This window comes from Limulus polyphemus, unplaced genomic scaffold (assembly GCF_000517525.1).
Source record: "Limulus polyphemus unplaced genomic scaffold, Limulus_polyphemus-2.1.2 Scaffold872, whole genome shotgun sequence".
Lineage (NCBI taxonomy): Eukaryota > Metazoa > Arthropoda > Merostomata > Xiphosura > Limulidae > Limulus > Limulus polyphemus.
In genome coordinates this window covers 136011-163415 of record NW_013666482.1, presented here as the reverse complement: position 1 = coordinate 163415, position 27405 = coordinate 136011, and the positions used below count along the sequence as shown (strand labels likewise).

General features: G+C 29.8%; 1 protein-coding gene across 1 annotated transcript in view; it reads left to right on the top strand.

The window, feature by feature from the left end:
- Positions 1-27010, top strand: part of LOC106460970 (myotubularin-related protein 13-like) — an 89773-nt gene extending 62763 nt beyond the window's left edge. The window contains exons 27-40 of the mRNA XM_022387757.1: positions 1198-1310; positions 3239-3493; positions 4963-5135; positions 5562-5738; positions 7818-7922; positions 8139-8324; positions 12463-12789; positions 13226-13459; positions 14750-14845; positions 15241-15454; positions 19043-19198; positions 20741-20895; positions 23571-23702; positions 24073-27010. Coding sequence (XP_022243465.1) covers positions 1198-1310; positions 3239-3493; positions 4963-5135; positions 5562-5738; positions 7818-7922; positions 8139-8324; positions 12463-12789; positions 13226-13459; positions 14750-14845; positions 15241-15454; positions 19043-19198; positions 20741-20895; positions 23571-23702; positions 24073-24165 — 2416 coding nt within the window. The 3' untranslated portion in view covers positions 24166-27010. The remainder of the gene's footprint in view (positions 1-1197; positions 1311-3238; positions 3494-4962; positions 5136-5561; positions 5739-7817; positions 7923-8138; positions 8325-12462; positions 12790-13225; positions 13460-14749; positions 14846-15240; positions 15455-19042; positions 19199-20740; positions 20896-23570; positions 23703-24072) is intronic.
- Positions 27011-27405: the final 395 nt, after the last annotated feature.

The window sequence follows — 27405 nt, the reverse complement described above, 5'->3', positions numbered from 1 at the left end:
CGCAACATTAATTTCTTGATGAACTAATATAATGGAAAAAGCAATAATATTAATCAAACATTAATATAACAGTCTCTTATTCAATCATTTATAAAGTAATTTTTGTTACTGTTATCCAATGTACAATAAAATTGGTTTTAAATTGTTTGTACATTTTTTTCATCACTGTCATGTTAAAATTTGATTTTCACAGTTTTTGCAAATACTTTGAAGTGGGTCTTGTATTACAAAGTCAGAAAGTGACAGGAGGCAGTTTATATCCCATTTTGTATTAAATATTTGATGAAACAAAAACTTTTGTATTATAATAGAAATGTTTTTGGGCAGATTTAAAAGGTAAAGAAAAATAAAGGTATGATAAAGCCTGTTATTTTATATTTGCCAATTTTGTTGAATGTGTGAGGAGACAAGGACTGATCTCTTCTTTTTTCCCTAATGAGTTGTTGTAACTTCAGTCAATATTATGTTTATTTCAGTTGTATAAAAATCAAAATGTAAATTTTCAGTTGACATCACATTGGTGCCTAGTTGTCATACATTTGATTTCATGGAACTAAGAAAAGAAAAATCTAAGGTCAATTAAAATGGAGGTTTCTTTTTTTTGACAAATTGTTAAAGTTTATAACTATTGATTTTCAATGTGGGTACTCATCTTGCTCATAAACATTTTTTTATATTCAAAATGGGAGTATATTGTGGAAGTCTAACTCATTTCATTTGCTTTTTTTTTAACCTATAATTTTTTTAATTTTTCCTTAGAGTACAAATTATCAGAAGGTTAATAATAAAAAAACGTGATTGATAGTAACCGGACTCCGGATATTAACAGAATTAATTTTTGATAATTATTTTGGGTGAAAAGTTAATGAAAATTGTTCCTATTAGTTGAGAAATAATTATTGCAGTCCCCCCCCCTTTTTTTTAGAGATAGTTTGTTTCTTGAAATGTTGCACGTTTCTTATACTGTTAGTTTAGTTGCACATTCCTTGGAAACTGAATACCAACAGGTTTCCTGTTTCTATATGAATCGGGAATGTTATTGAGTAATGTAAAATGACCACTTGGAGGTAACTAAAGTTTATTTTTTGAGTCGTATGTATTTAAAATTAAATCTGTATCATCTAAGTTTGACAAAGATACATAATGATGTATGATCTAGCAGATAAAAAAATTATCTAATTTTTACCTCATCTTTAGATTTCCTGTGATTACATGGTGTCATCCGCGAACAAAGGCCCTTTTACTACGTGGAAGCAGTTTTCATGGAAAGGGAGTTATCGGGATGTTGAAAGGATCTCAATCTTCTTCAGGTAATTTTTTTGTATAATTTTACTTTCAAGGAAATATTTCAAAGAAAAGTAATTCTAGAAATAGCTAACTTGTAGTGTACGTTTGAATTATCTAACTCTTTTAGCACAGGTAGGTCAAAGTATGAATACCAAGACCCTTTTACAGAGTTACATTCAAAATTTAATTAAACTACTTTATTATCAATGTACATCAATAAACTTGACATAAAAATGTAGTTTATAATTAAAATTTTAATTTTATACAAGTTTTTAAATTCTAAAGGAAATATTTGAATAAATTATGCATCTTCACTTGTTTGCTTGAACTTGCACATTTTCTATTTTTTCATCATGTTGTATTGATAAACATAAGTTACACATTTATGGTATATATATTACTAAGGCATAGTCTAATTTTATAGCTTTCAATGTTTACTAAGATATAAACCAGAAAGTGAAACCCACTTGCAACATTCTCCTATTACATACTTTTTTTCATAAAATGTCAGTAATTCTCTGCTATTACATTATCATAACCAATAGAAAGATAAGTATTAACTGAAGTGCAAGCTTGTTTTCATGACAACTTTTGAATTATTTGGCCTATAGATTCAAAGTTGCTATTGCCAAGTTTAGCTTGACCACCTAAGAGAAATGTTTTATTTAAGGCACTTATAACTTAGTTAGAAAGCTAGTTAAAATATTAGCTATAGGACAATGTATGTTTTGAATGTGTTATTATTTTGTGTTCTTAAGTGCATGTATTTGAAATGATAAAAATTATTTAATGGACAACCACCATCATTACAAGAAAGTGTAGTTAAGATTTGTCAGTGCTGACAGCAAAAAAAAACGAGACTAAGTATCAAATTAATTTTTGTATATTTATTTTTTTATCTACTGATATGAATCTAACTAAAATGTAAAAAAAAATAGAAACGTAGTTGAATAAGAAAATATAAATAATAAAAGTTAAATAAAAAATTTCTCTGAATTCTGCATTCAAGCTGCTTGTGAATTACATAATTCAGTTACATAACTACTTAAGCAAGGCGCTCACTGTACGATTTGCTTTTTTACGGAGCTTTAGTGGTGAGGCATGATTCAAAGAGAAATAAAACAATAAAATTAAATGAAAGCAGTTGTGAAAAGGATAAAGAATTTAATATTTTAGAATAAATAGCTATAATTTTCTGTTACAATTTGCAGTCATTCTAGAAAGAAAAAAAGAGTAATGTAGATTTATTTCATATTTTTTGTAGTGTTTACAAGATTGGGTTAATGTTAGGATAGAGAAAATAACGGATAATCTATAAACTTTTACTGAAGAGAACTTTTGATATTCACTTAAAGAGGTTCTTGAGGTTATGTCAGTGAAGTCTTAAAAACTGTAAGATGAAAAAGTGTTTTTAATTTTAACATGAAAATAACCTTGTACTTGTCTTGTCAGCACCTAAGTCAGGTTGACTAAAGTGAATTCAAAGATAAATCTTCAGTAGAAATACTTTTATCAAAAATTATAATTTCTTTTGTACAACATAGTTGTAACTATTAATAAAAGCTTACCAAATGTTATAAAGGTACATTCAGAGTGTTGTATGTATAGTTTCACAGTTACATGGTGTTACAAGGTCGTGCAAAATACATGAACCTATTTCCATAGAGTTACAAAACTTTTTTAAGTTGTTTACATAAATTTTGAGTTGATTTGAAAATAAGTAAATATAGTGCTATATCACAATGATAAAGAAATTAGTTAGTTCTTTTTATCAGGTTATCTCAATACTAATATTTGAAAGTTTTTAAGGTATATATATATTTTTTTTTCCTAACAATTTTACTGTAACTCAATAATTTTTTCTAAGCCATATTAAATTTGTACATGTTAGCACTATAGGTTAAAAATATATCTGAATTTTTATTAATGTCCCAGTCTTTTTTCAAAATAGGTTCATCCAGTGAAACATCAGCACATCTTGAGCAAGAGAAGTTCATTTCTTTCATTGTTGAAGTTGCACCTCTTGTCTCGGCACATGGAAGTAGAATAGGTATGAATGACTCCACATTGAGTATTTCCTCTCTAATGTTGAGTTCCAGTGGTCTTGACAACTTTCCAACTCTTACTCCTGAGTTGGCACGACGTGGAAATCCCCTGCAGAAGGCAGTGAATACGCTACGTTCTTCTGGTGGTAAAAGTGGAAGACGTAGGTTTCATGAATATTCCTTTATAACTTTTTATTTATATGATAGATACATATATATATATATATATTGTTTTTTGTACTACTTATTAAAAATAATATATATTTTAATCTTTAACAAAATGTTCATAATAAATATATTGTATTTGTTTGTCATGAAAAACTATTGAATAAAGTAATAGTCTTGATTCACATTGAAAGATTAAGATCATGAAAATGAAACCAAACAAACAAAATGAAAATTTTTGGAATTGTAAGAAAATTACATCCAAGCTGTCACAAGAGTGATATCTGAGTTAACACTCACTTGTATGTATTATCAAAAGTTATGTATGTTTTAAGAATAAAATATGGGTATTCCTTATTCTCTTTCCATGTATGGAAACATAGAAGAAAAAGTTTTGTTTACAGAGTAATAATTATTAACTCTTAAGGCTTAAGTTTTATTATTTTTACAGAATTTTATAAATACCTTTCTCATACAAAGTTTAGGGGAAGACTACGCATTCTTTACAAAAAATTAGATCACCTGTGTTCAACAGTTTTTTCATAATCACCAACATAAAATCAGTATTTTATCCTCAAAATAAATAAAAAGTGGACACTTTTTTAAACTGGTACATGTATAAATGAATTTTATTAAAAACTAGATCAACTGTGTTCAACAGTTTTTTTCATAATCACCAACATTTTATCCTCCAATATTTTATCCTCAAAATAAATAAAAAGTGGACACTTTTTTAAACTGGTACATGTATAAATGAATTTTATTAAAAATTAGATCAACTGTGTTCAACAGTTTTTTTTCATAATCATCAACATTTACGCCCTTGACAAAAAAATAATTAACTGTGTTTTTATAGATATAGAGGGGTACAAAAATACAGAATAATGATTTCAATTATTCATTGATAGAATATGCAGTAAGGTTTCTCTAGTATTTTATCCTCAAAACAAATAAAAAAAAAGTGGACACTTTTAAACTGATACATGTATAAATGAATTTTATTAAAAATTATATTTAAAAAAAATAGGTGGTAGAAGTAAAGCACCAATTCGCCACAGGTCAATAACCATTTTGCCACTTGTGGCAAGTGGCAACCATGTTGGACACTGTTGAATTAGTGTATTGTTACTTAAATATCATGAATGTGTTTTTTTACGGTGCCTACATATTGTTTTCTGTATATATATGTAGGAAGGAAGAATAAATTAAGTAATGCATAAATATAGCTTTAAAATCATAGTTACTTTTAAGTTGAAGTTTTAAGGTTTTAATTTTTTTTTAATTTAAAATGAATAAAGAGTCAGTGATTAAAGTTAAGATAAATCTTACAAAAACAAATTACTTTAGGGGGTCAATACTGACTTAAAATAATGACACTGACAATAAAGAGTTTATTAAAGAATGTAGTTACATTAAAATTATTTTGTATAATTAAACCTCTAAATAGATGTGTTAATCTATATAGAACTACGTTGGGGTAGCTTAAAAGAAAGAAGACAAGGATCCATCACAAGTATTGGCTCAGAGACGGGTTATCACTCCACACGTATATCTGACTTTTCAAATGGATTGGAAGGAAATATTCATACTTTCCACAAGGTAGCGCTCTATGTGTTTGGAGAAAAAGCACAAATCAAGGTGAATATTGATTAGTACATTTGAAATGTATTATCTTAAAAACATATAATAACTTACAAGAAACCCTGTAATCTAAGTGCTTTCAAAATATAGACTTTTCTTTACGAGTTTATCCCTGATGAAGAAAGGTCTTCCTATTGAAAATGCTCATTTGTTTTTTCTTTGTCTTTCATTGAGTTGTTTTCATAACATATGAATCCACTTAAATTACAGTTATTGAATTTGATGTTTCATAGTCAGAATGTACTACTAAATTGTGTTGCGAAAAGAACAATCAATGTATTTTAAAATTTTTATTAAAAACAGTTTGACTAATATGCTCTTGCAAACTTAAAACTAATACATACTTAAGCTAATGCTTAGAGATTGTTAAAAGTTTCAAGTATTCTTCTCTTTTCAAAACTAAACATTTTCACATTCTTAAAGGGTATCAAACCAGAATCGTATCCAAACTGTGACTTCATCCCAGTTGATTTCACGGAAGTCCGCCAGATTAAAGCAAGCTTTAAAAAATTAATGCGAGCATGTGTTCCAAGTGATCCTGTTACAGACCCAGACCAGAACTTTTACAGAAGCGTTGAAAACTCAGAATGGTTAAACCAGGTAGGTGAAAATGTCTCGAACATACTTGTACTAGCGGGTCAGTATGATAAGACTGTGTGAAAAATAATGCGAGTTGAACTGATTAAAACTGAATTATTTTTATAATACTTTAATTTTCTGGAAGAATTTGTAGCTGCCAAATATTGTATTTCAGTCAGGTGTATGCCAGAGTTTTTGTTTATCTAATAGTTTTGACTATAAGTAGTAAAGTTAATAAATGCAAGTTGTCTCTTAATGCCTCACTATGAGCACTAGAAATGCAAATAGTAAAAATGTAACTTGTTGATTAAATAATTTCAGCTTTTTATTTTTATATTAGGACTTGAGAGCAAGGTTTACTTTTGCATGTGAGAGAAAACATTACTTTTATATCTTTATGTAAATGTATACCATCCATGTTATTAATCCACATCATCTGAATTTCAGCTTTTTTTTAGATGCAATTCTTTTTCTGAATTGCTTGAATGTAGAGCTATGTATTTATTTTGTTATGTATTGAACATATGATGGAAGCTGTATATTTCTTAAAGCAGTAACTGGTAACTACTGTATATGTTCTAATTAAAGAAATTGTGTATCTTTCATGAATTTAAAAAAATTTGTGGACATGGGTATATATTTTTAAGGAGGGTGATTGTGAAATAATTCTGCTTTTACACTGAAAAATTCCTGTTTTTTTCACGTTATACTGTACAAATACATTAATTTTGTATAAAATTCACAAACTAAGTTTAATACAGTGTGAACTTGTTAATTCACATCATCAGAGGTGAACTAATGAAATAAGGATTTCTTTTCCATATGAGTGGCAGTTGTTTTTAAGTTTTTTTTAGAAACTACTTAAAGCATACACAAATATCTTCAACTTAGTGTAAGCCAGCATTGATTATTTAGGAAACCTTGTTTTAAAGAGAGAGAGAAAGAGAGAACTATGTCATAATTAAAACTGTAATGGTAACAAAAAAAAGGACTGCTGATACTATTGTCCTTTCGATGTAGCTATATCCACATATGAAATATATTTAAAAAAATAGATCTTGTTTTCCATTTTCAGGAGTTTCATTAAAAAAAACTTTAATGTTTATAAAAAGGATCCAACATGCTTATTGAAGTTTTGTCAAAGATACAAAAATGTTTAGAAGAGGGTCAGTATGTGTTACTGAGAAATCTAGCCTGTAAATACTCATTTATGCAGTCATGGTAATCTTTTTTTCTCAAATCAGAGTGAAAAACATTTCAGCTGTCATTTTGATTTTGCATAATTTATACTCATGGAAGGCATCCAATAAGTATTCAAGGGTCATTGAATAATGCTTTTTATACTACTTGTCTTTCCACACCTTTATTTCCAGCTGAACCATGAATGATCCCATTCTGAGCCCACACTTTTCTTTATAATTTTGTGATTACATAAAGTGCATCTTTAATTGTGTATTCAAGACTATCAAGAATATGGTCAACTATTATGTTAATAAAAACAACCTTTGGTCCCTACTGAAATGGAACATATACATCCTGCTTGTTTGTAGGTGACAATGCAAAAAAACCACTCGTGTATGCATAAATTGCTGAACTGACGTTACCTCTTACAAAACTATAGGACAAGACAGCCAAGCATAGCATTAAAACAAATGATAGGCTTAGCCATATAAACCTTTTATCGTATTATGGGTGAAAACTGGTCTGCATCCCCTTGGTTACTTCCCTCTTCTGTATCAAAAATACCTTCAAAACATTTTTTGAAATTCCTGCTTTTTTTATGTTATGTAGTGTAAATACTTTTCACTGCCTCATTAATTTTGTATAAAAAATTTAAGGATGCAAAACAAATTCACAAACTATGTTACAAAGTGAACTTGTTATCTGTTTTGTATGTCGAAAACAGAAAAGAAAGTCAGTTTTCTACAACAGAAAAACAAAAACAAATTTAATATTTGTTGTTGAAAATTATTACCTGATATATAATCTTGTTTTTCTTTTCATAATTAAAAGGTGAAAAATAAAATGTTATAATACGGTATTTCAGATGGTGTAGCACATACATACTACAGTTTTATGCTTTTCTCTTCTCACCACCAGCTTCAGAGCATCATGCAGCTATCGGGAGCAGTGGTGGACTTGATGGATGTTCAAGGTTCTTCGGTCATGATCTGTCTTGAAGATGGGTGGGATGTGACAGCCCAGGTTGCTTTTATTTGTTTTAGTTATTCATTCATTATATGATAAAGGTATCAAATACACTACTGTATGGGGAATTTTTTCCACTTATACAAACTATCTCAAATTATCTTTAGTCTTTCCACATCTAAATTCAATACTAAAAATATGTTTCTTAGACAGTCTAAACTTCAATATTTGAACAGAATAAACAAACATATCTTTGCTTTTATTTTTTTAAAGGTGTCTTCCATAGCCCAGCTTTGTCTTGATCCTTATTATCGAACATTTGAAGGGTTTCACACCTTGATTGAGAAAGAATGGTTGGCCTTTGGCCACCGTTTCAGTCATAGAGGTAACCATACTGCTGCAACTGTGGCTAGTGGATTTACTCCAGTGTTCTTGCAATTTCTTGATGTTGTTCACCAGGCAAGTACTTGGACACTTTTGGTTATTGCCATATTTATGATGTTAATAATATTTCATTCAAGATTGGTTATTGTAGTTAATTTATATATTTGTTTATTCTGTTGTTTTATTCATTATTATCGTCTTTTTTTCTCGCCAGTATGCTGACAGCCAAGATGTTTTTGTATAGTTTACATTGTCAGAAGATATTTTGATAGTTTTTATTTTAAATTTAAGTGCCAAGTACCTGCAAAGTGTACAGTTCTTTAAGAATATATTTAAACATAGATTGACAGTATATAACACAGAATCATTAAGAATGCAGTGAACAGATGTTTTAGGGATGTTTGTCTCTGCCAATAGTCACTGTACAGACTTTTTTGGACTACAGTTTACTGTTCCCGTATTTTCAGCACTGTGAGAAGTTTGCCTTGTACCACTATGGCGATCACGTATTATAACCCATTATAACAAACTTGGTCATAGTCCAAGAAATAGTTCTTTTAGTTGGTGCTTCATCAACACCAAAATGCCTGCAATAGCTGTGCTTTATCTGTACCACACTCTTTGTTTGGTGCCACCACTCATTAATTTTTATTCGTTGAAAAAGTGCCAATCTTTCCATGTTAAAACTTCAGGGTTCCTCGAAATAGAAAATAATGATTAATTATATATATATTTCACAGTGTATAGGGACATTTTTTGAGACACTCTATATATATACTTAAATTAAGCATTAATTTTATAATTAATTTCAATATCAGTGTGATATGGTAGGTGGAGCTTAACTCTGACATATTCTAACATCACCTGTATCTGCATCAGTATTGATCAGTGTTGTAGTAGACTTTGTACATGTACATATCATGATGAAAGTTTACAATAAATGCCATTGTAACTCAGGTTTTGCAATTACCTAAAAAAGTACTTGTACCTATCACAAGAAGAGGTAATGTTTTAACTTGCACTAACTTCTTATTAAACAAACTTGCTCTATTCCTTCCACTTCTTCCCTTACAAGACTACACAAAAATGGCTGCATCTGGACACTTGGGAATGGGAGCAAATAAGGTGTGATTGGTTGAAAACTGATGTTGACTCACCTAAGAACTGGAGCCAGGAAACAAAAATTTTTGGCTAATTTCCAGGCTTTTTTCCACGAGAAGCAACTATTAGGCTTGTATAAACAAGGCAATATTTTCCGGAAAGCTTTTAAAAACATTTACATTAGGTCTTCTACTTTTTGCTGATAGTTACTTTTTTAAAATAGGCAACTAGGAGTGGATTAGAAAACCAAGTTTTACTAATACTGCAGTCCGTAATTTTTTTTTTTTTTTTTTTGGTAGAGAAAAAATTTAAATCACATGAAGGATTGCAGACATTGGTAAATTCTATCAATTAATTAAATTTTACCCATTTTGGAAAACGAAATTGCAGAAAGAGCAGTGCAGTGGCTAATAAAATACAACAAAAATTTAAGCCTAACTGCAGTGACTCTGAAATTAAGTATGTTGTCTGTATTCACTGAGGACAGAAATCAACAGTAACTGCTCAGTGAGAAACATCGTATGTATGCTCATGATGTTATTATTTTGAATCAGTCACATGTACAACCCAATTGCCTTCCTTACTTCCACTCTCCAAGTGGCTCGACACAGCCTTGAAAAATTAATAGTAGTAAACAAAGGTTGAGGACATTATGTTAAAATAATTTTCGAGCCTCACCATGTTGTTACAATCCACGTCACCATGTCTGGTCATGCTCTATCTGATGACCATGTGTCTTGTCGATAGCCCAACAACATAATTTCCATTGCAAAAGTCTTGGTCGTAAGACTAATGTTAAAGGCACACCCCTCCTCCCTTCAGCTTTCCACAATCCATCTAATATACCAGCACAGTGGTTTTCCAGTGCCCATTTCGACAGTCCGATCACATATAAATCCATAAGTGCTGTTTCTGGTTACTTGATCAGTATGTTGTGTTTATATGGAATAGTATGAATACCCATTTCATTCTTCAACTGCTTGAGGTATGTGGTGGTAGAATTGATGTGTCATGTAAGGTACTTGTTTCCACATGACTTGTATAATTTATCTAGAAAGAGATCCTTCTTGGTTATATTGCGTACTATTGCCTGGGACACATGGGCAGCTTTTGCAACTGACTTGTATCCATTGATTGTCACCTGTTACAAAACATTGAATATTGCTTACTACGGCTTGGGTATGATTTGTAGCAGATCTTTTTCTGGATGGTTCTGGTGTCCAAGTTGATCCATAATCCCTTGTTTTCCAGTATCGTTAAATACTAGAGATATTCCCTTCTATCTCTGAAATCCTGAATCTGTGATCTGAATGTATCAGAAAGGGCTGGTTAAATATGCTTCCCAAAAGCAATCAGTTTTCAATGGCATCACACTACCAATGTCAAAATATATTTCTGATACCAGCTGTTCCACTGAAACTTTATATCGTCTGTAGTTGTCATCTGATTTGTGTATTCAAGGTCATTTTAATGTAACATTCTCAACCCTCTGTTGTGTGTGTGTGTGTATATATATATTTTTGTTGTTGTTGTTAAACCCACCTTACTTCCATTCCCAATATTGTGCTGTTTTTATCATCTGTAAAAGTTTGTATGCTATCAAAATATCACCTGCTAGTGCCTACATCTTGTGTAATATCAAGCAAAACTACACGTGTCTGTGTAATTTCAACTTTGTGAAATTCTGTGTGATTCACTGTTTGTGTACATACTGACCAATCAGAAGTGGTATTTTATAGACTGCTATTCACACATCATAAACAACAAATTGTGGACACTTTTGTAACTAGACTATATATTGACTGTTTTTGTGGATTTTGGAAAAAATCTTAGCCATAGAACTTGTGCATAATGAAAGTTGGTATCTCACTTTACTTGAGTCAGTATTCTACTTGCAAAACACAAGTGTTGTATGGTAAATTTTAAACCCCATAACTTCATGTAACATGAACTTTGCAACATCTTTTATACTAGTAATTCATAACAAATGTAATGCACATTTTGGTTATATATACATGACTGTTTAAGTTAATGCGAGAGTTATGATTCAGATAATTTAATTATGGCATGAGTGTTAAATTTATTTTTAGAAGTGATAGTTATTTGCAGGTTTGTTTATATAACGGTGTACTAATCGTAGTTCCACTGTTGTGAATTGGAACTTGATGTATTATTGCTTCATGTTACTAGAGCTTTCTAAGTTTTCCTTGTTGTTTTGATCGAGTATTATTACAGCATAATATCGTAGTGTATAGAAAGTTCTAGGCCTCAGTCAGACTATAAATACGGGGACAAAATGTAGTTCAGGTTAGTTATATAGAAAGTTAGACAAAGACAAAGTTAGTGATATAGAAAGCTAGTAAGAGATGTAGTGAAATAGATCTAGACTCTGTGTTCATGAGTTTGGCCATAAAGAGTGTATATCAGTGATTTTAAAGTGAAATTATTGCAGATTGTATGGTAAAAACAGAGTAGAGAAGAAGAATTTGTCTTGTCAATTGTGTTCCAAAGTAATTGAACAAACCTGGTGGACTTTTGATGAAAAAGAGACAATTATTTAAAGCTCTGGATACAACTGTGGTAATGAACAATGTAATGTATGTAAACTTATCACTGACTATATTGTGTTAACAGAGCAGAGAAGAATAATTCATCTTGTCAGTTGTGTTTTGAAGTAATTGAACTTGCCTGTGTGGACTTTGATGAAAAGAGGTGATTATTTAAAGCTCTGGATATAACTATGGTGGTTAACTGTGTAATGAATATTTGTTTATATGTTTGACTTATTTTAATATATTATTTTAAAACAAGTAGACTGTTGTGCTGTTTGTTTATTGTTGAAATTTATCACCAACAAGTTGCAGATACCTACTGTAAAGAATCTGGCCCACGCATACACAAAATCCTAACAATTTCATAGAAACTTCAATAAAAAAGTTTGAAGATCGTTTAAAGAACAATTAATATACGATCCGAAGTTAGTTTACATCTCTAATGTCAGAAAGCAGAGCATTGTATATGCATGGTATTTAGTTGTTTGTGTTAGAAGTAAATAATTATGTAGTATTTAGTGAACTTTTTATAACTTTCTCTCTCATTTAATCCTACACAGATTCATTTACAGTTTCCTTTGTCATTTGAGTTCAATCAGTACTTTCTCAAGTTCTTGGCTTATCATCATGTTTCGTGCCGATTCCGTACATTTCTTTTGGACAGCGAGTGTGAAAGAGAAGAAGCAGGTTGGTTAGCTGATGATAAAGGGTCAAAATATCGTGGTCTTGACAGTGGCTCTGATGATGAAACTGGATTTTCTGTAAAGATGGGAACTCTAACTAACTCAAATTCTCTTGGACCATCACTTTGGGAGTACATAGAAAGACTGTGGGCAAGATCTCCGATGTTCTACAATTTCTTTTATGTTCCTCACCCTGAGGATGGGGTAAGTGGCAAAATTATACAAATAAATATGAGTTTTTATTTAATAATCTTCCTGGAGAAAAAAATTAATTTTAGTACAAACAAAAAATTTTATGTATTACATTTAAATTCATTTTTATTCATAACCAGGTGCTTTGTCCATTTATTTGATAAAATATTTTACTTAAAACTTGTACTAAGCAAAATATATAACTTTTTTTAAACAGTATAAACTCTTCATACAAGTTTAACACTTTGCTGCATGATGAATGTTAGATTATTGAGAATAATATATCATTTTAATTTTTAATGATTTTTTTTTGTTCAGAGTATGATATTAATATACTTATTTTTTTATTAACATAGTTGTAGAAAACATGCAGTCAGTTTTTATTTGTAAATGATTATCAATGATCCTTTGAACTAATTAACTATGTGTTTCATTGCTAAACTTTCAGGTATTGAGACCATACTCAAACATCTCCAATTTAGAGATATGGGATTATTTTCTGAAAGAAGAGCTCTCTCATGGTCCTCCATATGATCTGGAAGCAGTCGCTATGGAGAAGCAGAAGGAAGAAGAATCACAAGCAGCAGATGGCATTCCTCGAGAGACATCTCGCAAGATTGTTAATGCTTGCTGTGATAACATGCAGACTGTTCAACCAGATGTGTTTAGTCATATGCTAGAGGTGAATTCTATTTATAACTGGAATATACTGCATGAGTATATTTTTGAACTTAGATACTTCAAAAGTGAGGTAATCTGTGGTACCCCAAGAGCATATTTGTGATATTGTAACAGCAGCTACACCTTTAAAACTGTACAATTGAATTAAGAATATTATGATTTCAAAGAAGTTGTTGGTCTTCAACAAAATACGGTGAGAAATGACACAAGGAGCACCAGTAAGTCTAGGACATGTGAACAGATCAAGAAAAAGTTTTTGTACAATTTTTTTTGTATAGAATCTTAATTTTTAAGAGTTTGAGAATCAATCATAAAAACACATGGATTTTTTATTTGCTCATAAAGATTTTTCACAAAAGCAAGAAAATCTAGACTTAGCTGTTTAACATTATAATGAATGAAAAAAGTACACAGTTCATTGCTAAGCCTACAAAGGCAGTGTGGTGTTCTCAAATAAAATCGATTTCTCCCAAGGTAGGTCCATAAAATAACGGGAGGTTCAATAAGATATTTAACTATGAAGTAATACTGAATTCTTTGATCCTGAGTTTATGCAAGAAAAAGACTAAATACAAATAACGAAACACTAGTGAAAACAATCTTTATTTGAAAACAAACAACACTGCGTGTGTATTTAGTTATCAAGAAGGATAGTTGGCTTTAATGGGGAACTAAAGCTGTTGAAATTTCTCTAAATTCCAAAAAGTTAAGTCTGAGATGAGTTGTTGTTGTTTCACTATGAGAAAACATTCCCATTAGAATATAAGAGGTTGTGACCTTGAGATATCACCTGACTTACCAATGGAGAAAATTGGTGTCTACTTTCACAACTTTACAGCAGTCTTTAGTATGAGTAAACAAGGTGTTACCTGATGTAAATAACAGAATAATGTGTAATCAGAGCAAAAGGTACTTAATCACTTTCTTGACCAACATGTTATGTGGAAGCCACAAATACTCCTGAATAAATGAAAGGTTTTGAAGAGATAGAAAGTATATGATATGCCTAAATACTAAAACAATATAACTATTATAGCATGAGAAAATTCAAAACAAATTTATCAGCAAATGTAATCTTAAGCCTTGCTTAATATCAGTTGTTATTCTAATTAATGGAAAGATTTTATGTTACTCAGATTAGTTATTGAGGATAAGTGAAACTTTCATGTACACACTAAAGGAATGAGGATTTTTTTGTCTAAAGACCCATTTCATGGGGTTTATATGAGCTTATCTTGTTTTCTTGCATACATACAACTTAATAGTTATGTTTTTTTTTACAAATGCCCAGATTATCCCAAACCTTGAAACAGAACTTGGACACTTGCCTCAGAAATGGACAGTGTTGTGGGATAAGCTAGAGCTACCAAGTTTTGATTCATTCTCTGTGAGTTTTCATCATCTTCCTTTAATATAGAGCATCTATGACATTAAATAGCTACCCAGACTCTTCACATTAAATTCATTGTTCTTAACATACATTATTAACAGAGTTAATATTGAAACATGATAATAAATAATTAGTAAAAAAACTTTCCTATTGGATTTTATAGACATATATATATATATATTACGGTGCAACTTGAATAAAGAAATAAAGTTTCATCAATAAAATTTGCATATATATATATGTAATTAGTAATATAGAGTTAACAAATATATATTCACAAAATATGGCTATATAAATTGTTTGAACTGTTAAATCTGTGCAATAAGAAAATAATATTTCATATTTTTTAAGGAATCTTTTAGTAATTGGTAATGAAACTTTTCTTATTCCAGAGGCAAGCATCTATTACCACTCAACTCATTCGGTCCCACGGAAGATCCATTCACAAAAGATCAACTATTGAGATCTTGATTCGAGGCAAGATGGTTGGAGAGGCTAATCAACCACAGGTTTACTCTCATCCTCACCGTTTTGAGAAGTACAACTACACAACTCCAACGTATTGTGATTCCTGCTCTCATATACTCTGGGGTTTGGTAAAAACTGGTAAGGGTATTATGATACATATACATTATTGGTGTATTTTTAAAAAGTTTTTTTTGTAATTATTATTTAAGAACTTCTGAAAAATATATGCTTATCATGTCAGAACTGAAAAGTAAGTATACATTAATGAAACCAGGAAGTTCATTTCAGTTTAAAAAAAAATTAAAAAAAAATGTGTATGTTGGTGATCGTGTGTTCATGATAATTATCTAAACATCATTCAAAACAAAAAAATGTTACTTAAATAATGACTATTTCATGTTCATTGTGTTATGCCAGAAACTGTAATATTAATTATCATGATTGGTAAGTACCTTTTAGGTGTTGATTGCATGTCATATATCATCAAATTTTAATTAAAAAATATTTTAGAATTGATATTTTCTCATTGCTTAACACTTGTATTTCTGTGTAGCTCAAAGAAGTCTTGTCTATAAACTGTTGTATGGATTTTTGAGAATTTTCTCTCCATCCTAAAGTACAGGTTCATATTTGCTAAGAAACTCATCCTTTGAAAATATAATAATTCATGTCTTCTACCTGATTTTTGATCTCCTGGTGCCACAGAATGTGTTCTGAACAATTATTAATGAAGCTCAGTTTTGAAATGGCTATAGCCAATGGACAAAAGTGACTGGAATCAAAAAGTTATGATCTGTCTGTTTTAATGCAGAATAAATAAAGTGAATTGAGTAGTAAGTTGTCATCCATCACAATATTGGTTAGCCATGGCTCTTTTCGGGGCTAACAAAGGGGTTCTAATGGGAAATTGAAAACTTTTGGGAACAAACAACAAATCTGGGAATTGTTTTCAATTTTTTTAACAGTTCTCTTCATTTCTGAAACATTTATTAGATACGAATTGTTTTTGACCAAGAATATTTTTAGCAAAACTCTTAATACCCAGTAAGGATGACAATTTTAATAGGTAAGATCCTAGATCACTGATAAATCTTTGCAAATTTTGTGCAGTTCTTTTTTTATTTGTAGGCCTATACATCTAGTAATTTAAACTAAGTTTCATGCACGTTATATATTTCCACTGGGAGAAGGAAAAAAGCAGGGGATATCAGTGAAATCCCTCCAGTCCAGAAAGGGTTAATATTTCATTTTCACATGAAAAAACCAGTAAGTTTTTCATATAGAAAGCAGTTTTTTATGATTTACAGCTTAAAGTAGTGACTTTTTAAATTGGCAAAATAAAGTATCAAAATAATTGTGATAATGAATAGAAATCAACTGGATACATAAAATGGAACTTTCTGAAAAACAAAAAATAAAATTAAAATTCTAAGATGAAAGGAAGTATTTAATGTTTTTTTTAAACTTTTTTCTCACAGTAACATTTTGGAAATTTTACAACTTGAAAAAATAATAGTAATAATAAATCAAGGTATATGAATTTTATTAAAGCAGAAACTAGATATATCTAGTAATTTGAACTAAGTTTCATGCATAGTTTTCACAGAGAAAGCTGAGATTTATCACAGCTTTTCTTTTATTTGTGCAACTGTCTATGATTCTACTAAGGTGGAGGTGAAAGATGGAGCTAAAATTCAGGGTATCTTAAATCTTTTGTGTATATATAGTACTTTATTTTTTAAAATATGTGAGTAATTCAAATAAAATATTTTTATTTTATAACACGTATTCATTGTGGCATGTCTACATTAATAATACTTGTCTAATTCCAAATGATGATCCTTGTACAGGTCTCTCCAGAAAAATAATGTTTAAACTGATAACTAACCTGTTGATTATTATTTGATTAAACTTCATTATAGTTTGCAGCATGTTTGATAAAGACGTGTGTCAAACATTATTGTTACTATTTAGTAATATTCATAAACTCACCTGAGTGACACTTCTATATCTTTAGAGTATTAAGATAGATATCAGTAGACCTGTAATCATACACCATGTTTAATTTTGCATCTTGTAGTGTTGTATGATATCACTTGTTGTCATGGTTAGTATCCTATATGATCACCTAATTACTAACCCTGTGTGTTTGGGTAAAGGTTGAAGTGCACATGCCATTCAATATGGAATTATACATTTGATGTCAGAGTTATGAACTATTCATTTTACCTCACACTGTTGATTTAGAGGAGAGTAAATATCAGATGAAATATAACAGGAATACTGAAAATAAACTGGAGATATGCATTTCAGATGTTCTAGAAGTTATAAAAATGCACAAATATATATGGACAAAAATATTTTTATATTTTACATGAACATCACTTTGCATTTTGACTTATCAGAACCTGAGTCAGGATGACATCATCGATTGACAGACATATCTTGAGTGCAAATACTTTTGTAATACATCTGATTTTCTGTTTACAACAGACATTTTACTAAAAGCTTGTTAAATTTCACGTAGATACACGTTAGAAAATTTGTAATTTTAGACAACACTCCGTCTCTAGTATGGGGCTGGTTCAATGGACTGACCCTTTGCACATTTGGTTAATTATTAACTATTTTCTTTAATAACTAAATAATAGTTACTAGCTAGTTTTTATCCTAACTTTTGGGTTTATAATCTGCTACCACCTTCAAAGAAGGGCTATTTCTGTGTTGTTAGTAGCTGGGATTTTATTCTAATATTAATTGCAGTCATATTATGTTGTGGCCTTTGAATATTTTCTGACCTTATCCTGTTTTCGTATCGTCTGTACATTTTCAGAGATGCTCAGATTCTCCTGTAACGTGATAGGGCTAAGGCATCATATGTTTTGTTGGGTAACAATTGCACATGAGGAGTTTGGATAGACAGTTCTTTTGCACCCCCCACATGTTGAACTGACCAATCACCTTCCATCTAGTTGACCCTCCCTAGAATGAAGATAACATCTTTAATATCGTGTGTCCATATTTTTTGGTTTTCACTTTGTATGGTTGACCTACAGGAAATAAATTCCTGCTTATTTTTTAAGTCCCTCTTGTAGTTTTCTGTGACTGATGTTCACTTACTTGCTACATTTAGACATGTTTACAGATACAACAGTTTATAATTAGAATCAGACTTGGTTTTACAACACCAGTTCACAGTTATGCTTACCTTTTTAAGTAGTTACTTTCTAATAATAAAGTATTTCATACCAAATACACGTGTAGGAAGAAATTGGACAGTTTTCTGTAGTGAGATTCTAAATTATCTACTCTGTAGATTAAATGCACTATTTTTTGTTCTGTAACTTATATGCCTTTATTCACCAATCTGTATTTCACACTGTTGAAGATTTCAGCTATGGTTCCTATAGTTTTCCTTGTTCCCAACTAACTGATGCTTATGGAATAGCGTACGAGTTACATTGCAAAATATACTGGCATTACTTGTGGTATTTTTTATTGAAATACCACCTCTATACAAATATCATTTAGTGTAGTTTTTCCAATAAAAGATTTAAAACGTGTATAAGTACACAGAGATCATTGCAGTATTTTCTTGTTTTAGCCATTTACGTATTATGTAAACCACCGTGAATGTCAGATATTTTAAAGAACAGGGAATAAATTTGAAGCTTCTTGAATGAAGATGTTTTTTTTTTAGAGATAAAGTTATTTTATTTTTTTTAGGTATGAGATGTATGGACTGTGGTTACAACTGTCATGAAAGATGTATGGAGTCAGTACCAAAGAACTGTACTAAGTACAAGTCTGTCAGTGATTCTGGAGCTGCATCTGTAGCTTTGTCAAAGGGTGGAAGTGCTGAAAATTCATCTGTGGCATCTAGTAAGTTCAGCAGTGTCTTAATAAACACATTTAAGCAAATAATTTTTAACAAAAAGCTTGATTATATATATTTTTTGTTGTATTTTTTTATTAGGATTAAACAAACTACATTTGGCAAGTATCAAGCATCTAAGCAATTTAAGCCTGGCATATTTTAGATATCTTCTATATTGCTACAAGATAATTTATCCAAGGTTTGTCTTATGATTCATAAGAATAAGATATTTTTTAAGGAACAATTTTTAATGGCAGAAATTTTTTTACGTTATTGTAATATTTTTTGTAGAAATAATTGGAAAAGTCTTAAATATTTATTGTTTATTCAGCTGTACAAAATAAGAAAAGTTATTGACTTCAGTCACAGTGAAAATGAAAACATTTTATAGACAGTGGATTTCTTTAGTATAAGGCCCAGTGATACAAGTGTAATGTTTTGGTGTTGTTAAAGAGGTCTAAACAGCAAATATTGTAAACATTTTGTAATAATGTCAAGACAATTAAATCATATTATATAAGTGATAAAACAAACAAAAATTGAACACTAAAATTTACTAATAGGGAAGCAGTTCACTGAGGTTTTATTTGTTGTGGGTTACACATTTTATTTATTTTACATCTACATGTTTCCCCCCAAGCAAGAAAATGAGGATATTTTGAACTTTTACCATTTTACTTTGCTTAATTTGTCAACTTGTATTTGTAAATCTTTTTTAAGAAAATATAATTTATATCTTGTTTTAATTCTTTTTTCTTTCCTTCTTCAATACTTTCCAGTCAAACTACACCTTCAGAGAACTATTCTTTGAATTTGACTAGGATTCACTAGTCTTAGCAGGTCTACCCAGATATTTCAGAGTTTGATCAGGCCAAGTTTTATTATGTTAGATTTATATCTGTGTATGGATATTCAAGTTTTGCAGTATGTAATTGAACTTTATGAATTTTAATATTTTGTTTTAGCTGCTTGATTGGCATTGGCAGTTAGTGAGTTGATTACATAAACAAGTAGTTCATAAGTAATTAGAAAATTTAGGATTTGTATTTTTTGTATGGCATGGTCATGTATACTACTAGCACCCAACAGTTTCCAAACTAAATTGACTGATGTCTTGGGCCACTACTAGACTAATGTTGTAGTAAGGTTATGTTAAAAATTTAAAATCTCAAAAAATGTTTGTGTTGTTGAATGGCAAATAACAAGAACAGATAGTCATGTATAAGAGAGAGACTGGATTTATTAAATCTATAGTTATATATACGTTTTTAAGATCAACATATTGTATACACTTTAATTTTATCTTCCATATTTTTTTGAATAATATTCTAACAAATATTGCTTCAGTGACATTTATTTTGACTTGTATTTTAATAAGAAACTGTGTATATAGATTTTTACACAGTATATTTCATAAAGAAATTCAGAAGCTAAATTAAGGCTTTTTGAGGAACTGCTTTTCATTAATTTTTTTTTTTTTTTTATTAAACACTCGATATGGTGTACCATAGATTGATTATAGTGTATTAAATTTTTCTGTTTATTAGGTGTGACAACAGTACAAACAAGTAGTCAGTATTATAACCAGTTTTCATCTAATGTGGCTGAAAACAGAACTCATGAAGGTTACCTATTTAAACGTGGAGCTCTTTTGAAGGGTTGGAAGCAGAGGTGGTTTGTGCTGGATTCTATAAAACATCAAGTAAGTTGATAGAATTTGGAGAACACATTTTTTTAATTACTATATAGTGCAACTTAAGTGTGTGTGTGAATTTCATTTTAAGGGTTGAAAATGTCAGAAATATCATAGGTTGTTTCTAGTTGTTGTTTTTTGAGTGATTTTTACTATGTACTTGACCCTTCAACAACCAACCTGGCAGAAAAATTATTTTTGGTAGACCATAATAATAAGTAGGTAAACAACAATTTATAAGCATAATGAAATGATGTATATTTGGTGGAACATTCTATGTGTTTCTACAGAACATTAGCCTGCCTTCGGGTATGAAGAAGACCCAAAGAAGATAGACCACTGTTCTGTAGAAAAAATAGTATGTTCCACCAAAAATAAATCATTATGCTTATAAATCATTGTTTGTCCACTTGTTGTTATATTAGCATAATGTGCTTTCTTAATCAAGGTAGACCATAATGGCATTTTACAGTAAACAGTAGCATGAGACCATCACATTGATTGTGGTTGAATTGAAAACTTTTAGTGTTAAGTGTTCTTTTTTTGGAGGTATAGATTCTTATGAAGTCCAAAAAAACTTAAAAGGTGACTCACCTTTACTTAAGCAAAATATCATTAAAGCTAAAAAAAATACATCGGGTAACATTATTCTAAATCAATTAGTTTAACTTAAAGGAGTTAAAGATTTATAGTACTTGATTCCTTCAACTTATTAATTCTGACATCAACAAGAATCGTTAGCTATAAAAACTGGCACATGGTTTTTGTGTAATTTTCCTTACATCACATTTTTGAAATAATTCTCAATCAATTTTAGAAGGCTGTTCTCCAGTAGTTGGAATTTATTGTTTTTAAACTAAGTAATTTCTCTGCATATTATTTAGAAACATAAGGGCCATGATGTGCCTAAATAATACTGTAAACTCAAATTTTCCTGAATTCTCTATCTTTGAGGTTAGTTCTCTTGAATGAAATTTCTGTGGTAGCATCCAAAGTTTGTACAATGATGGTATAATCCATATTTTAAAAGAATATTAAGTGTAATGGAAATTTTTAAAACTATATATGGAGTAAATACATCAATTGAATTTCAAAGTTAAAGCATTTTTTGTACAAAGTATATACGAATATATATACATATCTGTCTATACCATTTCTTGTATTAACCTCAGTCTTCATAATGCTTCTTTTTTATTGAAAATTTTTCTTAAAATACATTGAAAAAAATGTGTTTAATGCAATGCTCAAATTATATATATACTTGATTATAAAATGTTAATTTTATTTTTAAACAAGGATTGGGTGTAGCCTAGTGATCAGCTTGCTCTGACTGTGAATCTGAAGGATTGTGGTTCAAGGCTCATTTTTAGGCTATGGGTGTGCTATAGGAATGATGTTCAAATCCTACTATTTAGTCAAATAAGAGTAGCTTAAGATTTAGTTTGTGCTCTTGACAAACTGTCTTCCCTCTGGTCTTATAATTCAAAATTAGGGATGACTATACGAAGATGGCCCTTTGTGTAACTGTGATAAAATTCTAAGATAAATATACGTAAAAAAAAGGATCAATAAAAGTATTGACAAACATTTTTTAATAGAGATTTTTTTTCACTAATAAGAAATTATGAATTTTCAGAACATTTCTTCTCTGTGTTAGAAGCAAAATATTATGCATAACCTATGCACACAAAAAAGTAGTTATGTGTCTTGGAGGGATTGCATAAAAATAGGAATTAAGTTTAAAAAAAAAGATTAAAGTAAAAGAACTACAAAGATTTTGTTGGTTTTTAAGGATGTATTTATATATTTGTTTATCATCTAAAAGCTCCTTCATAACTTTGAAGACATATAACACAAGCTTGGGGTTTGATCTCTTGAATGGATACATAGAAGATAGTCCATTGTCTATGCACTTAAACAAAAATGACCTAAAACATTAATACCTCTTTGGAAATGATAAGTATTGGACAGTAGCTGATCTAATCAACCTTAAACAGATTGCTAATAAATTTACACATTTTGGAACAAGCAGTTCAATGCTTTTTGTTGTGAATTTGAACATTAAATTCTATTAAAAATTTATTAAAAGTCATTGATATTTTATATTACACTTTATAGTTTCATCTCTGTTTTTGAATTATTGTTTTGTAATTGAAATAAATAAATATAAATACATTGTTTTTAACAGGTTAACTTATTCAAAATTCATACTTGAAACACAAGCAAGTATTTGTCATAAAAATACAATACTTTTCTAAGATTAGGTACATGTGAGGCAAGAAAAAGCTTTAAGTTAGAAATTGTAATTTATTTGATAAGAATTTCTGCTTTCATCTTAACTCATTGTAATGTTTTGAGTAGAATTAGAAAACAACAAAAAATTTTGCATAACTTCCTTTTGTTGTACATATAATATAAGTTTTTAAAATATTAATAGATGTGACGAGACTGTCACTTCGTGTAGCAAGTTATAGCAGCTATAGTGTGTCATTTCTATTTATTTTGTGTTTAAATATGAACTACCAGAGTTAAAAATTACAGACAAAGCCTTGTTGTGAAATTTTTACCAGCTGTATGTCTTTCTAGTTTAATTTATAATAGTAAATAGCTATAAAACTATGTACTGAAATTTTGATTGTAATGTTAGTAATATTTTGGACTTCTTTTTTTGTTTTGCTTTTCAGTTACGTTATTATGACATAATGGAGGAATCTCATTGTAAGGGGGTCATTGATTTAGCAGAAGTTGTTTCTGTAACATTGGCTACTCCACCCCAAGGATTTGCCAAGAAACTTGACGAAAAATCGTTCTTCGATGTATGTAACACTGTTCTTAAGTATGGTAAAACAAATTTCTTTATGTTAAGTTAAAAAATAAAATATCATCTAATAACTTTAGGAAAAAAAACAATTAACTATTTGTGTAATTTTCTGAATCAACCAAGATTAAAAATATAAAATAAAACTATGAAAATTATTAAAGTCTGAATTGTCAAATTAAGCTAAACCATCTTGAACAATTAATCTGCTTTTACAATTGAAATTTCACCAAACCATATGTGTATCAATTAAGTTATACTTATTAATTATAGTGCGAGAGAAAGTGCAAAAATAAACTTTTTCTGAGGGGCAGTTTTGTTTTCTTCTAATGAACAAAATGTGATTTTCACTAATTTCTTGTTTCTAGTTGAAAACAATACGAAGAATATACAACTTTATGGCAGCTGACGGACAAACTGCTCAGGAATGGATAGAAAAAATACAAGCATGTCTGCAATAAGAAAAACCTTTTGTTGTTGACATTACCTTTAAATTCATATAGAATGCAAGAGATACAAGTTGTCATATTTGATTTAACATGAATATAAAAGAAACATTAGAAGCCAGAATGACTGTTCTAGCAAGTTTCATTGCTTAGAATAATGTATCTTACAATGCTGCGTACATACCAGTTTTTTTAATTATTGTTATTGTGATAATGAACTTAATGTAGAAATTTAACCGATGTAGAGAACTTACCCAAACATGCATTAAGGCTTCCAGTCACTTGGCCCCCCAGTAGCACATCGGTATGTCTGCGGACTTACGACGCTAGAAACCGGGTTTCTATACCCGTGGTGGGCAGAGCACAGATAGCCCATCGTGTAGCTTTGTGCTTAATTACAAACAAACAAACCAGTCACTTATGATTTATGTGTGTTTAGAGTTGAAATGGAACTCTTCAAAGTATGTAAGTGATTTCTACATAAAGTACATTAGATAAATTGATTTTCTTTGGAGAAAAACGTGACAACACTATATTGTTAGTTATTTAGTTGTCTTAAACCTAAAAAATATCTGTTTTTGTTTTTCTAATAAGATATAGTTTCACTTGTGTTATAGATTTATTGGAATTCCTTCCGTACGTGTTGAAGTAATGATGAGAATGTTCCTGGATAATATACTTGTTGACACCAAAGATATTTTTAATCATATTCTGAATTTATTGTGGTAAAATGCTTTTAATTAGAAGCACAATTGAAAGAGTGCTACATGAAATTAATTTGCTTCCTTGTATAGTATACAGAAACTGATGTTGTCAGTAGTTTTAAACTAGAAATACTAAAGGTCTTCCTATCTTGTGGTCAGGGCTGATAACAAATACAAGTATTGTAATTATGCTACACTTCAGTGAAGGTTAAGATTGTGTCCTAGATATTGTTTCAAACAATAGTGCCTTTAATTTATTTCTTTCCTCAAAACTTAGTGATGCTTCCATGTTACTGAATTTAATATTGAGGGATGTTTGTGTTTCCAGTGGGCCTTCACAAATACAGCGAGATAAAATGTTGGCCCCAAAGCCATTGCAGAAACATTATGTGTGTCTTCACACTTGCCTTATTTGTTGTATTTTTAGTTAATGTTAATGCAAGTGCATTTTATGAGATGTAGAATGTATGACATTGTTTTGAGAAGTTTTAGCACACTAAATAGTGCAAACCGAATGATATAATGGTCTAGAAAATTCTATATTATATCGTCAAAAGTGGCAATATGCTGTTTTCAGGTTAAATGTTTTAATATATGTAGTAACAACATTAATTATGGAATGATCTGAAAAATGAGTGGTATTTCCCTTTACGTTATCTTTTTTTATACATACGTTTCTTTGTGTTATGTTTACAGTCAAACTACAGACTCTTACTATGAAAGCAACCCTTGCTTGTGTAGTTTAGAAGTTTGAGCAAAAACAAAAAATTTCCTCAAAGCATTCCTTGGAAAAATCTTTTAGTTGTTACTGATATTTTTAATAAAGATAATCCTATTACTTTCTGTTTTAACCTGTAGAATAAAACTGATGCTTTTTTGTACATGTATATGCAAAAAAAAAATCCTTTTGAATAAAGAGACTAGGCATATCTTGACATATCAAAACCATTAGAGACTATTTTTGGTCTCTTGATTCTCCATGAGTCTTTTTGTAACTCAAATAAATATATTTATTTATATTAAAATAAAAAGATTATTTTAATTAATCAGATTTAATAACCCAAATTAAAAAAAGACGTTGAATTGTTGCTCTAAATTATAGTTTTAATGAAGATCCTTGCATAAACTGTCTTTAGAGGACTTGAGAGAACCAGTTTCAGTGTTGAAACTTTTCTTTGCTGTAATATATGTAAGTAATATACTTTTAGTTACTCTACCACACACTAGTATGGAAAGTACATAATTTTTAATTACAAGATAAACTGTGTGTTCTGCATATTTTTTTTTGAATAGCAGAAAAGACAATGGAAGTTTTAAGATAAAATAGATGTCATATAAATCGAAATTATCATATATAAATTGTTATTAATCATACATATTTCTTTCTAGTGTAGTAGAATTAAGATTACATATTAGCTTCTCAGTGCTCTTCAACAAATGGTTTGTTGGTGCATAATTTGATATTTTCTTATTGTCTACCCAGTGATGCTTTGCCTTTTTAGATAATCCAAGAAAGATTTTGTAAATATTTAATTTCATCCTTTTCTATAAAATAACTCAAACTGTTTGGCATAAATGGCCCTGGTGCTTTGTGCCATAAATCCCCAACAACCAACCAAATTCACTAAGCAGTATTATTTCCTATGTCGCAGCATGCACATTCAAAACTTTTCGATACCTGTAATTGGTGTGTTCATTTACCTATTTAATTTGTACATCCTCTCACTTATCTGTTGTGTACATATATATATACATGTATCACTGTTTCTATGGTATGTTTTATAAAATGTCTATTAAAGTGCATGAAAAAAGCATCTTGTTTCTTTCTGAGAAAAATCATTCCTACTATGTAATAACCAGTTATAAATGTTTTAAACTCTTAAATCCTGTTGTTAAACGATGTAGAAATAAGATTAGTTTAAATATACTTTCTTAGATTTTTTTCAGGAGGAAAAAAACAATGTTAACTGATTTATTTATAATGTTAATAGAATTGGATATAAAACAAACAATGGTAGATTGTAAACCAGTCAAACTTGTATTACAATAATTGGGAAAAAAACATTGAGTGAAAACAATGGTCAATGCCAAATATTGTAAGTTTTAAAATAAAAAGTTATGGGTAGTTTTGCAGGAGATTGTATGGTGAGATTGAACCTTGTCCAAGTGCATACTTATTAAGCTATAATATACTTTTAACAACTGGCCTACGATTATGAAATACACTAGCAGCTCTAACATTAAATATTTCAACAAACCAGAATTTTGAAAATAGAAGTCCTACCATGAAATATTAAAAACTAACAAACTGAGATTTGTTACAAAAGTATGGTTGGTTGACTTGTTGTTTGCCTCAGCTATTTGTGCTAAGCTACACAAAGAGCATATGCATGAGTTGTCTCTAATTTTGAACTGATAAATTTTATAATGCACCTATAGCCCCATAGTGTGGAGCTAGATTTTTTTTTTCTTTGGTATCCCCATCCCACCCAATTCCACGTAGCCTAGATATTATGGAGCACACTAATAATCCTAATATTAAATATCCCTA